This window comes from Bombus vosnesenskii, unplaced genomic scaffold (genome assembly GCF_011952255.1).
Source record: "Bombus vosnesenskii isolate JDL3184/JDL3185 unplaced genomic scaffold, Bvos_JDL3184-5_v1.1 scf7180000014564, whole genome shotgun sequence".
NCBI classification, from domain to species: Eukaryota; Metazoa; Arthropoda; class Insecta; order Hymenoptera; family Apidae; genus Bombus; species Bombus vosnesenskii.
The window spans coordinates 53062-69892 of record NW_022883523.1 but is presented as its reverse complement, the minus strand read 5'-3'; the positions used below and the strand labels follow the sequence as shown (position 1 = coordinate 69892).

The following is a 16831-nucleotide window of genomic DNA, read 5'->3' as shown; positions in this document are numbered from 1 at the left end:
GCTTCACGACTAGTTATTCATTTTGAATTAACTAGCTCTATGATGAGCCAGCAATCGCGACCAGGCTCTCCGGAGCAGACTCGCAACTACCCCGCGCTACCTCCCCCGTGGCAGAGGTGTAGCAGAACTCTCCGCACCAACGACGCTAATATTACAAAGAAACGGAAAATAGAAACATCAAAACCATACACGATCGACACCCGGAACGAACAATCAACGATACCAATAAACACCCACAACAGGTTCGCCGTACTGCAATCCACTAACGACGCCATGGAAATCGCAGACCCGCCGCCAAACCAACAATCACAGAGAATCCCCCCTCCCCCACCAATATTTGTGGAAGACGTCATCGACATACAAACAATGATCAAGTCCTTAGAAAGAGATATCTCCAAGGAGGACTACTACTTAAAGATAAATAACAACAAAGTAAAAATTCTGCCGACAACCCCCGACGCATACAGAAAAATCACCAAACTGCTTAAGACATTGAACGCCAACTTTCACACGTACCAACTCAAACAAGAAAGACCTTTCCGAGTGATCCTACGCAACATCCACCACTCAGCAGACATAGACGAACTCAAATACGAACTCTCAAAACTCTGCCACGAAGTCATCAACGTAAGTAATATAAGGCATAGAGTCTCGAAAGACCCGTTATCCCTATTCTTCCTAGACATTAAACAAAAGCCGAACAATAAGGAAATCTACAACATCAGTCGCCTAATGAACGCGATAGTAAAGATCGAACCACCGCTCGTGAAAAAAGAAATAGTGCAATGCAAAAGGTGCCAAAGGTACGGTCATACGAAAAAATACTGCAACCATACTTTCCGCTGCGTTAAATGCGCAGGCACTCACTCCACTGACCAGTGCGCCAAATCACCGGAAATCCCAGCGAAATGCATCCACTGCCAAGCGGACCATCCTGCCAACTACAAAGGCTGCTCAGCCTATAAAACTCTCAACACAAACAGGTACCCTAAACTCAGAGCAAACGAGGTAATCAACAAAACACCCAGCCCGCCGAAATTCACGACTACCCCAATCCCCTTAACCAACCAAACACCCAGTCCTACCAAATTCATCATCACCTCAACCTCCTATGCCCAAGCAGTACAAGGCATCCAAAATAACCCGAATAGCCAAAGGGATCTTTCTCAAAATAGTGTCCCCAATTCACCCAACACAGACAACGTCTCTAGGCTTGAAAAGCTAATAGAGAAAGAATCGGAGCAAATAAATAATTTGCTATCGCTACTAACACTCATCATGGATAAATTAATACGCCCCGACGCAAAATAAAGCCAAGACGCATAGCTCTTTGGAATGCCAACGGTCTAGCGCAACACAAATTTGAACTAGAACTCTTCCTAAAAGACCACCAAATCGACGTAATGCTCGTATCGGAAACCCACTTCACCGACAAAAACTATTTGAAAATAAATGGTTACAAATTCTACCATACTCAACCCCTCAGAGGAAAGGGCCACGGCGGCACCGGAATCATAATCAAAATAAGTATTAAGCACTACGAACTTCCATCATTCCAGAAAGACTACCTCCAAGCAAGAAACGTAGCAATAGAAGACTGTCATGGTACAATCACCACTTCAGCAGTATACTGCCCCCCCCCCCTCAGACACTCCATCGCCAAAGAAGACTTTGATAACTTCCTGAACACCCTGGGCAATAGATTCATAGCTGGAGGAGACTATAACGCCAAGCACAGCCAATGGAGCAGCAGACTGGTTACAGCAAGAGGCAAAAACCTCTTAAACAGCATAATAAACAACAACCTCAACTACCTCACCACATACGAACCCACATACTGGCCCACTGACACTGTTAGGGAAGTGATACATTTACTCTGTACATGAGAGTGTGTGTGTAAGGGTCAGAGGGCGTCAAGGTCTTAGTGGAGACAAAAGACTGTTGCCAGATGTTAGAAGAATCGAGGACAAAAATGAAATAAATATGAGGAAAGTATTTTACGCGAAAGAAATGTCCGCAAATTTGATTAGTTTAGGTAAACTAACAGACAATAAGAATACGGTTATTTCCAAAGGAAATATTGCGAAAGTAATAGATGAGGATAATAAACTTACAGCTGTAGCGTTCAAAGAGAATGGGACATATAGAATAAAAAGTATATTGAAAGGGAAGAAGCACTTAGTAAACAGCGCCGAACGTAGTGGTATGAGTAAAAAGGAAAGATGGCATAGGATGCTAGGACACGTAAATTTTAAATATTTAGAGATTTTGGGTAAAGAGCAGCTAGTGACTGGCATACCGAATGAATTTGAAAAGGAACTTTTGAAATGTAGGGTGTGTATAGAAAGCAAAATGCATAACTTACCTTTCAAAAATAATCGAACTAAGGCTAGGGAAATAATGGAAATTATTCATACGGACGTATGTGGTCCCTTTAAGACCACCGGATTCAATGGAGAAAAATATTTCATTTCATTTATCGATGATTATAGTAAAGTAGCTAGGATCTATTGTATAAAATCAAAAGATGAGGTCTTTGATTCTTTCGTACAGTTCGTAAATGAAGCCGAAAATTTAACGGGCAAGAGGTTAAAAATATTAAGATGCGATAATGGTAAAGAATATTTAAATAATCGAATTTATAAATTTGCTAGGGATAAAGACATAAGAATAAATAATTGCCCAACATACGTACATGAATTAAACGGGACAGCGGAAAGGTATAATAGAACAGTGATGGACATGGCGCGTTGCCTGTTAGCGGAAGCGAAAGTACATAAAAGGTACTGGCCGGAAATAGTTTGTACAGCGGCATACTTGAAAAATCGAATATTAGCGAATACTATAGAAAGAAAGACACCTTTTGAAATATTCTTCGGGAAAAAACCAAGTGTTAAAAATCTACATCTATATGGAAGTAAAGTTTTTGTAAGAAGGCCAGAACAAAAAAGAGTTTCCAAATGGGACAAGAAGGCAGATATGGGAATTCTATTAGGATATAGTGAAGTAGGATACAGAGTCTTATTAGGTGGGAAAATAACAATAGCTAGACATGTAGAGGTCATAGAGGCAGACACTAAATGTATCGGTTTGTGAGGAAAATTCATCAGAGGCAGATAGAAATGATAGCGAAGATAACTATTCATTGGTCGGTATGGATAAGGAAGAGTTAGAAGGTAGGAAAGATGAAAATAATAGTAGTATTGAAAGCTCAAACACTCCTAGGAGATCTACACGTATTAAGAAAACTCCAGTAAGGTATCCAGAAAAGGAAAATATTTGCGAGATGCATGCAAATTATTGTAAAGTAGATATCCCTCGTACATTTGAGGAGGCGATTTGTTGCGAAAATAATGAAGTTTGGAAACAGGTTATGGATAAGGAAATAGAATGTCTCTATAAGAATAAAACTTGGAAATTGGTAGAAAGGGTAAAAGGCAAAGAAGTATTAGATGTAAAATGGGTTTACACGAAAAAATCAGAGGACAGGTATAAGGCTAGATTAGTGGTAAGGGGATTTCAACAAAGAAACGTAGCCGATGACATATATTCTCCAGTGGCGAGTAATCAGACCTTTAAGATATTGCTATCATATTGTTGTCAAAATGGATTAATAATTGAGCAAATGGATGTAGAAACTGCCTTTTTAAATGGTGAAGTAAGCTCGGAGGTATATGTAAATCAACCAAAGGGATATGCGGACGGAACGAATAGAGTTTGTAAATTATCGAAAGCGCTTTATGGGTTAAAAGAAAGTCCGAGGGACTGGTATGAGTGTTTTGATAAGTATGTGACGAGATTAGGTTTTAAGAAGAACAATATAGAGCTGTGCCTATATACTTATGGAGAGGGAGAAAATGTTGTTTATTTGTTAATATACATAGACGATTTGTTGATTTGTAGTAAAAACAAAGGGAAGATACAAAGTGTAAAAAAATTATTAACTGATAAATTTGAAATGAAAGATTTAGGTGAAGTAAAAGAATATCTTGGAATAAATATAGAGTATGATTATTTAAAAAATGAAATGAGATTAAGCCAAAAGAAATACATAGAATCATTAGCAAACAAATATAAATTACATAACAGCAAATTGTACTGTACACCTATGGAGACTAACTTAAAAATTGAAAAAGCTGAGATAAATAGAGAGGACATTGGATACAAGAATTTAATTGGCGCATTGCTGTATATTAGTGTAAATACCAGACCCGATATAAGTTATAGTGTGAATTATCTGAGTAGATTTCAAGATTGTTGTAACGAGACACATTTTAAATATGCCTTGCGAATATTGAAATATTTGTACCGGACTAGAGATTTAGGGCTACATTATAAAAGAAATGAAAAGTGCGAAACGATAGATTGTTATGTGGACGCTGATTGGGCAGGAGATCATATAGATAGGAAATCGACTTCTGGGTATGTAATTAGATTGTACGGAAATGTAATTGGATGGAAGTCTAAAAAACAAAGGTGTGTGACAAAAGCCTCGACGTATGCAGAGTATGTTGCTCTATCGGAAGTGGTGAGCGAAGTAATGACTATCAGAGAACTAATGAAAATCTTCGATGTAAATGTAGACGATAACCCTGTAAAAATCTATGAGGATAACTCTGGAGTAATGAGTATAGCAAAATACGGAACTTTTACAAAAAATTCTAAACACATCGAAGTTCATTACCACTACGTTCACGAGTACGTAAAGGAAAATAAGATAAACATAATAAAAGTAAGTACAGAAGAAAACACTGCGGATATTTTTACGAAGGCACTGTGTAGAGAGAAATTTGAAAGGTTTAGGTCATGGATGAATGTAAAATAAGAGAAATGTAAATAAAGCGATAAATGTTAAATATTTGGTTAATTCGACAAGTATGTAAATAAAATTAAGTGTACAGTATAAATGTAAGGAGGCGTGTTAGGGAAGTGATACATTTACTCTGTACATGAGAGTGTGTGTGTAAGGGCCAGAGGGCGTCAAGGTCTTAGTGGAGACAAAAGACTGTTGCCAGATGTTAGAAGAATCGAGGATAGTCGGTTGGCGACCAGCGTGCGTGCAAGACGTTCTTCAGAGAGTAATATAGTTGTATAACTGTTGTGTGGGAAATATAGTAAATAATTTGTATTCCCAAATCCTCGAATTTCCTTAACAGACACTAACAAAATACCCGACCTTCTCGACTTCTTCATAACTAAAAATATCCCACCAAGACACGTCCTGATCAACTCCTCGGCTGATCTCTCCTCTGATCATCCTCCCGTGATAGCAACAGTCAGTTCAACAATCATCGAGAATACACCTAAAGGCTCCATTCACAACCAACACACCAACTGGCAGCTCTTTAGAGAAGTCTTTACACACTCAACTTCAGCCTTAACTTCACTAAAAACTAGGGAAGAAATCGAAGCAGCTACGGAATACTTAAACACGAGCATAATAAACGCCATCCGCCTCTCCACACCGACAATGACGTCTGTCAGCAAACAAGAATATTCCCAATACATACTAAAAAAAAATAGCAGAAAAACGTAGACGAAGAAGAGTATGGCAGACCCATAGAACACCGGATGACAAACGCAAACTAAACAACGCAACTAGAAAGCTATCCAAAACCATAAAAAATTACAAAAACGACTGTTCCCAAAAATACCTTGCCAGCTTATCCCCCACAGCCGACGCCAACTACTCACTATGGAAGGCCTCCAGGAAACTCACACGCCCCCCACAAATAATCCCACCAATCCGCCGTCCGCAAGGCGGATGGGCGCGAAGCCCTATAGAAGAAGCCGACCTGTTTGCTAAATACTTGTCTAAAGTATTCAAACCTCATTCCTCCAAAGCTGCCGCGGACGTTACTGAATACCTGCACACCCCCTTCCAAATGTCCCCGCCTATTGAACCCTTCACTTCTGCAGAGATTATAGAAACAATCAGTCGCCTAAATCCCAAGAAAGCAGCAGGGCACGACCTAATAGGCAGTATATCAATCAAGGAACTCCCCATAAAAGGGATTGCACTCATCACATCGATTTTGAACGTAATTCTTCGCCGTGAATACTTTCCTAAGGCCTGGAAAGTCTTACTGATTACTCACATTCCTAAACCCGGAAAACCGATTTATGAAACTAGTTCCTATCGCCCAATTAGTCTTCTACCTATCCTGTCTAAACTATTCAAGAAGATGCCAATGAATCGACTCCTTTCACTCCCAGAGGATTTGAAAACACTCCCAGATCACCAATTCGACTATCGAAAACAACATTCAACAGTAGAGCAAATCCATCGCATAACGCGCATGATCAGCCAAACCTTTGAAAAGAAAAAATATTGCTCAGCGGCATTCCTAGACATACAACAGGCATTCGACAAAGTATGGCATGGAGGGCTACTATACAAGCTTAAAAAGATCCTACCTCACCCCTACTACTCCATCCTAAAATCCTACCTAACCAATAGACAATTCGTGGTTAAATGCCTAGAGGCCACTTCCGCAACATTCCCAATAGAATCCGGCATACCCCAAGGTAGTGTCCTCGACCCCCCACTGTTCTCCATCTACACTGCCGACTTACTTATACCAAACGAGATAGCAATAGCAACATTTGCTGTCGACACAGCGCTATTAGCTACCCACGCAGACCCGGTAATTGCCTCATCCACTCTCCAGCGATGTCTCGACTTCATGGAAAGGTAGTTTCATAAATAGGGTTTCAAAATTAACGAAAAAAAATCCTCACATGTAACCTTCACGCTCCGAAAACAAACCTGCCCCCAGGTCACCATCAACAATGCAACAGTTCCTAGCAGGGACTCAGTCCCATACCTGGGCATGACCCTGGACAGGAGACTAACGTGGAAGAAACACATCTCAGATAAAACGAAGCAACTAAAGGACAAACTAAAAAAATTCTATTGTCTCACGGGCCGACGCTCCAAACTAAACATACAGAATAAAATTACCCTCTACAAGACCGTAATAAAACCTGTCTGGACCTACGGAATCCAACTATGGGGAACAGCAAGTAACTCCAACATTGAAATACTACAACGCTTCCAATCGAAAACGCTAAGATCCTTAATAGACGCACCTTGGTATGTTACCAACGAAACCATCTATCGCAACCTCAAGATACCCACAGTCAAAAAGGAAATAGCAAAATATAGCGACAGATATACCAAAAGAGTCAACAAACACCGAAACCCCCTAATCACTGGACTACTTGATACGACGGACCAGATTCGCAGGCTGAAGAGGCACTACCCGCTAGACCTAAACGCTAGATTCAATTAGTCATCTAATTAAGTAACATTTACTTATTTATAATACCTATAAATTATACCTATCTATAATAAGTATTAACTTATTGTAAATAAACAGCCATGTCACTGCGCCACGCCAGAAAAATTACTGAAAATTCTCAACGCGAGAATTGATTGTAATTTTAACAAATAAATAAAAAAAAAATACGAAATCAAAACTAAAACCCTAGCGCTGGGCATACCGCGTCCACAGTAGTATGCTTCCTTCGAAATCTATATTGTCTACTGTGAAACGGATCTGACCCAATACATCTTTCTATCAGCAATTTGAAGCACTTCTCAAAAATTTTAGTTATTACTGGTAATGTGCTTATGAGTCGAAATGCACCCAATGATGTAAAATCTTTACCTGGTATAGGAAGTTGAATTACTCGTGCTATTTTCCACTTCTTCGGTATTCTGCCCTCCTCTGTTATGCGGTTCAACACTCTGTATACTTCATTGCTTCTTTTGTTTATTATAAGTTTGATAATTTCTCCAGGCACACCACCTATACCTAATGCTTTTTAGAGTTGCGTTTCCTAGTGATCTCGGTCACATCGTCAATATTTTTGTCAGATTGTGGTGCTCTCCATTATTATCGTTATACCCTGCTAAAATCTTATTTTTCTTTTTGCAGCGGGATCAACTTTGTCACAAACAATGTTTCAATAATACTTTTTACCTTTGAAATCGGTATGGCCTTGGGGGAATTTTATTCCTTGATCTTGCTGTAACTGTGCGATGAGGTCTTCCCCAATGGTCCCATTCTAAAATCTCGTGAAATATTCCCCATGCTTCCTCATTGCTCTTGGCTATTGTCCTTTTATGCAAATTCCTAATTTTCTTGAAATCATCCAATGATTTAAGATGAAGATTATAACTTTTTGTCCTTACTTTTGTAACGTCGCCCAGAAGCCAGGAATCCGCCGACCTCAGGATATGCATATGACACACCTGGGCATGCTATAGCGCTGAGAATAGACAGTAGCTGGACTCCCACCCGAGAGATATGTGAATCATAGTGAGGAGGTAAAGATCCCAGTGCTTTAGTCAGTAAGTCAGTCTGTACTTTGCTATTGAAGCATAACTTCGCCTTGTGAATAAAGTATACGAACGGGCTATTGTTCATTCGCCTTTCTTTTTATCTATATATTACGTCGTCATTTATTACGTGACACTTTCATGGCTCTTCTTTTGAAATCCATTTTTCTTCCTAAGTTCTCTAATTTCATTATTCCACCTGTTACGTCGGGCGACACTCTACCTAGACCAGACCACACACCGTGGGCAAGATGGGAACCAGATATCCGCTCATCCTTACTGCGTACCCTCAATAGTCTTAAGGACCCATCATAAATCTCAGGAATTTGCTAGCTAAGGTCATTCAGACCAAACAAACATCTGTTTACTGAATCGTTTCTAAAGCTTATTGTTTACTACAGGAAGACACGGGAAAGTTAGTTTTTCTCACGTATGACACATCCCACTAGCAACTTTCTATCGAGGGCGGCTAAGACCCTTCCTAGTCCACCAACCTTCTTTTATCCAACCAGAAGCAATGTCCACTGCCCTCACTTTCCCAACCAAAATTGTCATCAACAAATCCGATGGTCCCTTGCGTTAGACACAACCATCACCCGCTTTCCTCCGACACAGTATCGCCACTTTGAGTTACTTATTCTTCATCGCTAGAACAGTCAACATGTTATTACCGGGTTTCTATCTTTAATTCAATCATTCACTTACTTGTACATACGCATCAGTGTAATTACCTTCTTTACAAAGTTGTTGGAGTAAACATTAATTTAGACCTGTTAATTCAGTGTAACCTCAATTGAACCACCCCTATTATCGTAACAGAAATCAGGGGATCGGTCAGTTGGTGGCGGCGATTATTTAATCGTAACGGGAATTTACGACTCTAGGTGACGTGCTATCTCGCGATAGCGTCTCTCCGCGAACGGTCGAAACACCACCAATAGCTTCCTTCTTATTTCCTGTTGGAATCCTAATCTTTTTCAGACTTGTCTCGCAAGTTTTCCCGTTACTGTCTTGAAAATATTCGCCATTACGGCCTCGTTGTTGTTGTTAAAAACTTCTTTATTGTTTACTATATCGTCAAATTTTTTAATAAAGTCTTCGGGTTCAAATTCCTCCGTAGAAAATTTCAAATAATTAAATTTGCAACTGCTTATCCTCGTTTTGAATTTGTGTAAAATATAGTAACGGTCAAAGGTTGAATAATTTCTTAAGACTTTATTATTTTCGTGTATATTAGTCGTATGATTATCTGCACTGATTACATCCGAGCAACTAATTCTCCCATTCCTAATGTATGTGTATTTTTGTCTCAGTCTAATTGCAAACAGACCATGCTTGCATAACACTTCCATTAATGTTATGCCCCTCTTGTCTGTCTTATTTCCTCCACAAGCCATCGTTTTTGCATTAAAATCTCCCGCCGTAATGATTTTATGATGTTCCCTACTGTCTTTCCTCAGATTATTTATTAACGTATTTATTAAACTCATTTCTGTTGATGTTGAGCGAGCAATTCTCACTTATGGGGAAGCAATTGTTAATTACCAGGCCCACTATTCCACTCTTATTAATTAATGTATCTTCGTTAGGAAACCTGCCATTGAACAGCGGAATCCAAATGGAGGCGTCATTTTTCGCATCGTTAAAGCAGTACGCTTACTGCCTATACGATTCTGAGATGACAACCGCATCTACTCGGTACTCGCAAGCGTACTGGTACATTAAGTCTTGTGCCAGTTTGCACACTATTCAGGTTAGTCTGCAAGATCTTAATTTTAACCCTGCTTTGCACTCTATCTGTACGTAGGGCACGCCAATGAGCCTGTGACATGCCTTGTGTTGTTTAGTTTACGGGTGCTACACATCGCGCAGCACGGCTCGTTGTTGCAGTTTGACATATTGTGGTCTTTACCTCCACATCTTCTGCATATTTCCTTGCCAGGTTTGATCGCTTTACACTGACTCGTTGAATGCCCTATTAGATGACATCTATAGCATTTCTCAACCCTATTAAGAATTCTTGCCGTGGCTATGATCGGAGCCGTTCTTATATTTAAATTAGAATTATCTTTGGGAAAATATGCAGCTGGCATCTGCTGCGTGCCCACCGGAGTTACATCCGGTGACTCTGCGCGTAACCCGGAATCCATCCCTTGGTCGAGGCGACAACTAGCTGTGCAAATATAATTAGTCGGACCGCAATAATCCTAAGGAACTGTAATAAAACTAAACATTTCTATTTTATCGTTAAGACCTTCAAAATAAAAATATACAATTAATCGTATTAAATATCGTATTAAAATATATTCAAGTCGAGACGTTCGTTATGGTTATTGCTCCATCAGTGAAGAAACGTGATTTTTCCCATTTTTCGCGGGATTTCTACCCGCAAGTGACCAGTGATGGGACGAGCAACATCCAGCAACAGGTTTTCTCTGCGTCAGCATCGTCGCCGAATTTCGCTGGTTTTCCATCTTTAGATCAGTCAACATCCCTTGACTGGTTTTTTATACGTTAACCAGTCAATGTCTTGGATTGGTTTATCAGCCTTAGATCAGTCACCTGTTTAACTTATATCTATACACACCGAGCGTAACTGTCTATGTCCACGAACTTGTTGAATAAGGTGTATATCGCGATCTGTTACTTCAGTGTTATAATCAGTTCAACCACCTCTATTATCCTAAACGAAATATCGGATCGATTATTTCGTGGCGCCGATTATCTAATCGTAACGGGAATTTACGATTCCCGTTAGCGCGCTTCCTCGCGATCGCGTCTCTCCGCGAACGATCGAACATTGTTAGAAAAGAAAAAAAAAAACAAACTAGAAGTAAATACGGAAAATATATTCTATGCATGTTTTAGGTAAATTCTGAAATTATGAAGTGATATGATAACGTTTAAGTATGGTTAAATTTGTGTAAAAGCTTGAAATCGGTCAATTTAACAAATACTGGTAGGTTTAGTGTTAAATGTGACAAAGAGTCTTTCTTTTACAATTTCTAACAATGAATGATTATGGTGATTATACAAATTATTTATGTATGATAACATTGGGCATGAAGCTGTATATGTTAAATATCTATCATTTAACATGTATTATTCTGATGTAATAATCTGATAAAGGAGTTTGAGTACGTATAACTACATTTCTGCAAATATAGACCTGGTTCTAAAATACAGATTTATCAACCAATATTTCGCGATTAATACTTTTACAAATTTAGAAACGTAAATAAAATTGATACCTTCTTCGTATTTATTGAACATAATTGTAAATACTTTTAACTGACACGGTTAATTTGGACGAATAATGTCGGCCCGAAACAATGCAGAAGAAAATTGTGTTCAAGAACATATAAGGGAGATATAGATACAGTGATATATAGTATGATGTAGGCAGAATATAGACAGATATGGGTGTTGAGATAAGAAGAAGGTTATATACATTTTTCAAAATAAAATTACATTTTTCGATGCATTGATTGACGTAGTTCCTTATAAAGAAATATTAGCCCTTCTACTTTCTTTTTAACAGGTATAAATATTTTAGAGACATATGTTAGCGAGTACCTGTATCAACATTTCGGTTAATGTTGTAGTCCAACGCTACTGCTTATTTAATAGCGTATATTCAGTAAATCGTAAATCTACGAAATAATAGTTATTAGTTTCTTTTGACTTTTACTTTCTTTAACGTACTTCAAAGTCATATACATCGTCGAGGTCGCCATTCTTAATAATTACATTTAGTGAATTACTTACAATTACATGTTCCTTTTCGTTTAATAAGACAAATTACAAAGAATGCGAGAAAGAAGGAAAAGAAAAAGAAGCCCATTTGTGTGAATGTATATGTTTCTATATCATATAATTTTATCAATATAAATTTAGTTCCAATTCAAGTTTTGCACTGATTAGTCGTGTATCTACCGGCTTTGGTAGGTACTCGCACTGATAAATATTCGCTGATATACAGAATGGGATACATAAATCTGGGCACCAAATAACTTCGTTATTAATATTATGAAAAGAACTACGCAGGGCAAGGTTATACTATTTGGTAGATAATGTTTTTGCTAGAAGACATTTTTTAAATATTATTTTAAGATCATCATCATTTATTTGTGCGATAATATACTTGTTTTATACATTCATCGATCCATCTCTATATTCGCAATAAACATTTAATTTAACAATTACTTAAACTCTAATTTGCCAAATTCAAAGTATAAAGTTCAAAGAGAACGTAAATACAAGAATAACATTGCGCGTCTTTCCTTGTCTTCCATACATAGTAGAATCTTACTTATTGGAACTAATAATGATATATATGTTGAATTATAGAAAACAGCTTTTTCTGTACATCAAACCAAATGCTACAAGGAAACAATTGAACGCTACATAAAATCATACGGTTTCCACAATTACTTATCGCTAAATCATATTATATTTCTTAACGCATTTTTTAATACACGCGTTTTAATAGAAGCAATTCCACCGAGTTACTTTCATTTTGTGTTTCAAGCCACGTTAGCTCCTTTTTGAGAACTTCGCACGAGAAGGTCCAGCTTCATCGTCTATAATATTTATGTTCACTGGACACAGAGTATCGTTTTTAAATTCTCGAAGAACTTCATTGGTACATACCTTCTTGATTATATCATGTCCGTTATCCATATTAAACCAACGGAACACATGAACCTTCTGGCACTGTTCACATCCAGGTAATGTATGCAGAAGTTCAACTGCGTTACTTATGTCAGCATCCCATGTTTCTGTGTATTGCGTACGCCGCATGTCTATAGGTCTTAAAAGGTTGTCCCACGAGTTTACCAGTATTGAATGGCCGATTAGTGTCCAAGCATCATTTACAAAGCGGCAGAAATCCCACACGCATAATTCTTTATAGAGGTCTATCACTTCTTCCTCCGTATTGTAGATAGACAATGGCCTTATTGTTTTCAGTAATTCTATTCGGTACTTTCGCTTGAAACATGTGATTATACCACAATTCATTGGTTGACTGAGTGCTGCAGCGTTCGGTGGAGGAGACTTAACTTCTACTAATGGATCTATGTTATTGATATCATTGACATCGTGAAGCGACATAATATTATCTACTAACAACAAATATTTGTCCTCGCTGCCGTTCTCCCGTTGTCTTTCTTTAATTGATTCTAAGAAATACTCTTTGTACCATTGTTTGAAAATGCTACTGTCCATCCAAACCTTGGTGTTTACATTGTAGATAGTTGGGAAGATATCTGTATTCAAAACGGATGAACTTTGCGGGTTGCCAATTATTAGTACTGGCATCGTGTGACATCCGGTAGCATTTGCACAAAAAAGTGCAGTAACGTAATCTTCGCACATTTCCAGGTTTCCTGTCGATTTTGCACGGTTAAAGATACAAGAATTTTCTGGTACTGCTTTCCACATTACCGTTGTGTAAACGGCATTGTAAACGTTCCTCAATGTGAACCCACCTTCTTGCAGGAATCTGTTGAAATCAGCTTTAAAGGCTTCTGCTGCAGTGAATTCATTTGCGGCTTGAATATTTTGCCTTATATCCGCAGTAGTAATATTGTAACGTTCTTTAAAGCCTCGCAACCAAGTAGTACTGGCTTTAAAACGAGGATGTCCGTTTAATTTTTCATTAATTTCTAGAGCTTCTCTCTGTATGTCTGCTCCTGTCATTTGTACCTTTCTTTCCTTACATCGTAAGTACCATTGGTAAACAACTTTATCTACATCCTGTAATCGTCGTCGTGTGAGACCCATGATGAGCCCGTATTGTTTTGTAATCTCTTCGCTTTTTACATATATAGTGTGCAATGTAGAGAGCGCAACACCGTACTTTTCCATTATGGTTTGTCGAATTTCACCTCTATCTCTCATCATAAGAATATTGTATTTATCAGTAATTGTCAAATATAACGGTTTTCGTCTTGACGTCATTATTGTTTGAAACGTTTCGAATGTAAATACAGTACTGAAATGTTGAGACGAGATTTTATTTCGACAGTTGTTGTCGTTGACAATTTTGATGGGGGAAATAAATACTACGTGTATTAAACATGTATATAGTTATATTGGTATGTCGGATTATCATTAGAATATAAGGCGCGTAACGATTCTTCGTTTGAATTAGCCATTGTTTTACGAAACACTGAATATATTTATGCGAATAAACAAGATTTTACAAAATATTATGTATAATGAGTTTAATAAATGATAAGATTAACAAACTATATGTTTAACTAATGATTAGATTAAAGAATAATAAATTTATTCTTACGAATAAATTTAACGTCTTACGAATAATAAATTTAACAAATAATGAGATTAACGATTGATAGGTTTTACGAATAATAAATTTAATTAACGCTATTAACAATGTTCCGGGGTTCAAACGAATTCACGGTCAAAGGGATAACTCTTTACTATGCGTAGAATAATTTTAAACACAAAAATACGATTGCTGAGACACTCGGTAAATTGCTCGATGTATCACTTTCCAAGGCGATCATACGAATGAATATCTGATGAAAATCTTTTTCGCTATACGACTGCATTTGTTTGTTATATGCTCGCTGGAGGCATCGAGAAGTTTCCAATCATCGCTGCTGTCAAAAGTTTGTTGTATACTCTTTGGAAGCATCGAGAAAGATCCAAACGCCGTTGCTAGGCAGTTTCTGTCTGGAGTTTGATTCCTAATACAACGTGTGTCCCGTTATATCGACATCTCCAAAGTACAATTGTATGTGATTTCTAGGGAGAACAATACAACCGATCCACACCTTCGTCAGGCAAAACGTTTATCCCGTGACCGTGGCTACGTTCGGCGACCAGTTGTCACCTCGAACCAACTTTCGCTTTCACAAATATCAAACAATTACAAATGACAATCGCTTAATTACAGCTATGATAAAATCTTGGCTAAAGCATTAAAAGACTTCCTCAAAATTGCAAAGGGAAGGCTCCGGTTTTCCTTTCATCTCCGACAGGTATATACGTATATACGTCTATGAAATACACAATAGAGAATTATACAATATTCTGATGATAGAACGTTCGGATGATGTATGTACGTAATGTGTATAATCGAGGTTACGCTGTATATCAAAATAACAAATAATATACGACCGAGAGGAGACATTAAACCGAAAATAAGAATTTAGTATGAGATTATTATGAGAATAAGAACAATTGTAATGCAAACAGTTTATAAATCAATGGTTTTCTGTAACTGAAATTATACTTCCGTCCATCCTATAAACGGCAAACTTCTTAAGAAGACTAAAAATTCTTGGATTCTACGAATACTCAAAATGTTCCTTTCATGGATATTTTTATTCGAATATTTTTACGTAATTTTGAGAAGGAAAAAATACTAATTTTAACTACGAAGATAAACGACTTAAAAATGAATTCTAATTTTGTCATCGTGCTTTATTGTTAATATCAAATAATTTGAAAACAGAGTCTTTCTCCGTAGAAACTTCAACGTAGATTCTATCTATGAAGCGCATGAAATACCTGGGTCTCGTCAGCGACAGCCAGTGGACGTTCGTGCCACACTTTGACTCCCTGATTCCGGAGGTGTTGGCTGCTGCCAATGCTTTGTGCGGCCTGCTGCCGAACATCGACGGGGCGGGAGTTGCGGTACGACGACTATGCGAGAGCGTCGTTCGGTCCCGAGTGATGTACAGGGCCCCGGTATGGGCGGACGATCTGATGGCGAGTCGTCGCAGCATCCTGCTCCCCAGGTGACTGCACAGGGTAACCGCCATCAGAATCATTAGGGGATACGGGACGGTGTCCCACGCGTCGCGACCGCTCTACCCCTGGGGTTCTTCGGGCACTAGCGCTCAAAAGGAGATACGCCCACTGGAATGTATGGGATTCGGGAGAAGAGTTGACCGAGCAGGCGGCCCCAGACGACCTAGGAACCGTCGAGGAGCACGCGTGTGACCAGTGGCGGTCTCAGCTGATCAACGAAGTAGGCGAACATCGAGTCGTCCAGACCGTCCTCCCAAGTTGGGACGCACGGAGGAGCCACCGCGGTCTCCCGTTAACATTTAGGATGACCCAGGTGCTCACTGGGCACGGCATGTTCGGCGAGTACGTGAGAAAAATCGGACGGGAGACGGCAGACATTTGTCACCACGGCGGAGAGAGCAGGTACACAGCTGGAGCTCTGTCCGGAGTGGGAGCCGTCCCGCTATACCCTGCGTCTCGTCACTGGTCAGGGGTTGACCCCCTCGGCGATCGTAGAAGCAATGCTCAGCGGGCCGCAGGAATTCGAGGCTGTCCACCTCTGCAGTGAGCGAGTTCTGCTCGCGAAGGAGCGAACAGAAAGGGAGAAAAAAACTCTCACCCTTGTAGAATAAGACGATGGAGGGGGATGACAGTCAGGCGACCTAGAGCAGCTCCATCGCCGTCCCAACGGACTACGACTAGAAGGAGCGGTAGCGC

At 39.0% G+C, this 16831-nt stretch overlaps 1 protein-coding gene across 1 annotated transcript; it reads right to left on the bottom strand.

Moving 5' to 3' along the window:
* Positions 1–12704: 12704 nt before the first annotated feature.
* LOC117240114 (jerky protein homolog-like) lies at positions 12705–14311 on the bottom strand. Its single transcript, XM_033505989.1, has one exon. The coding sequence runs from the start codon at positions 14309–14311 to the stop codon at positions 12884–12886; it is 1428 nt and encodes a 475-aa protein (XP_033361880.1). The 3' UTR covers positions 12705–12883.
* Positions 14312–16831: the final 2520 nt, after the last annotated feature.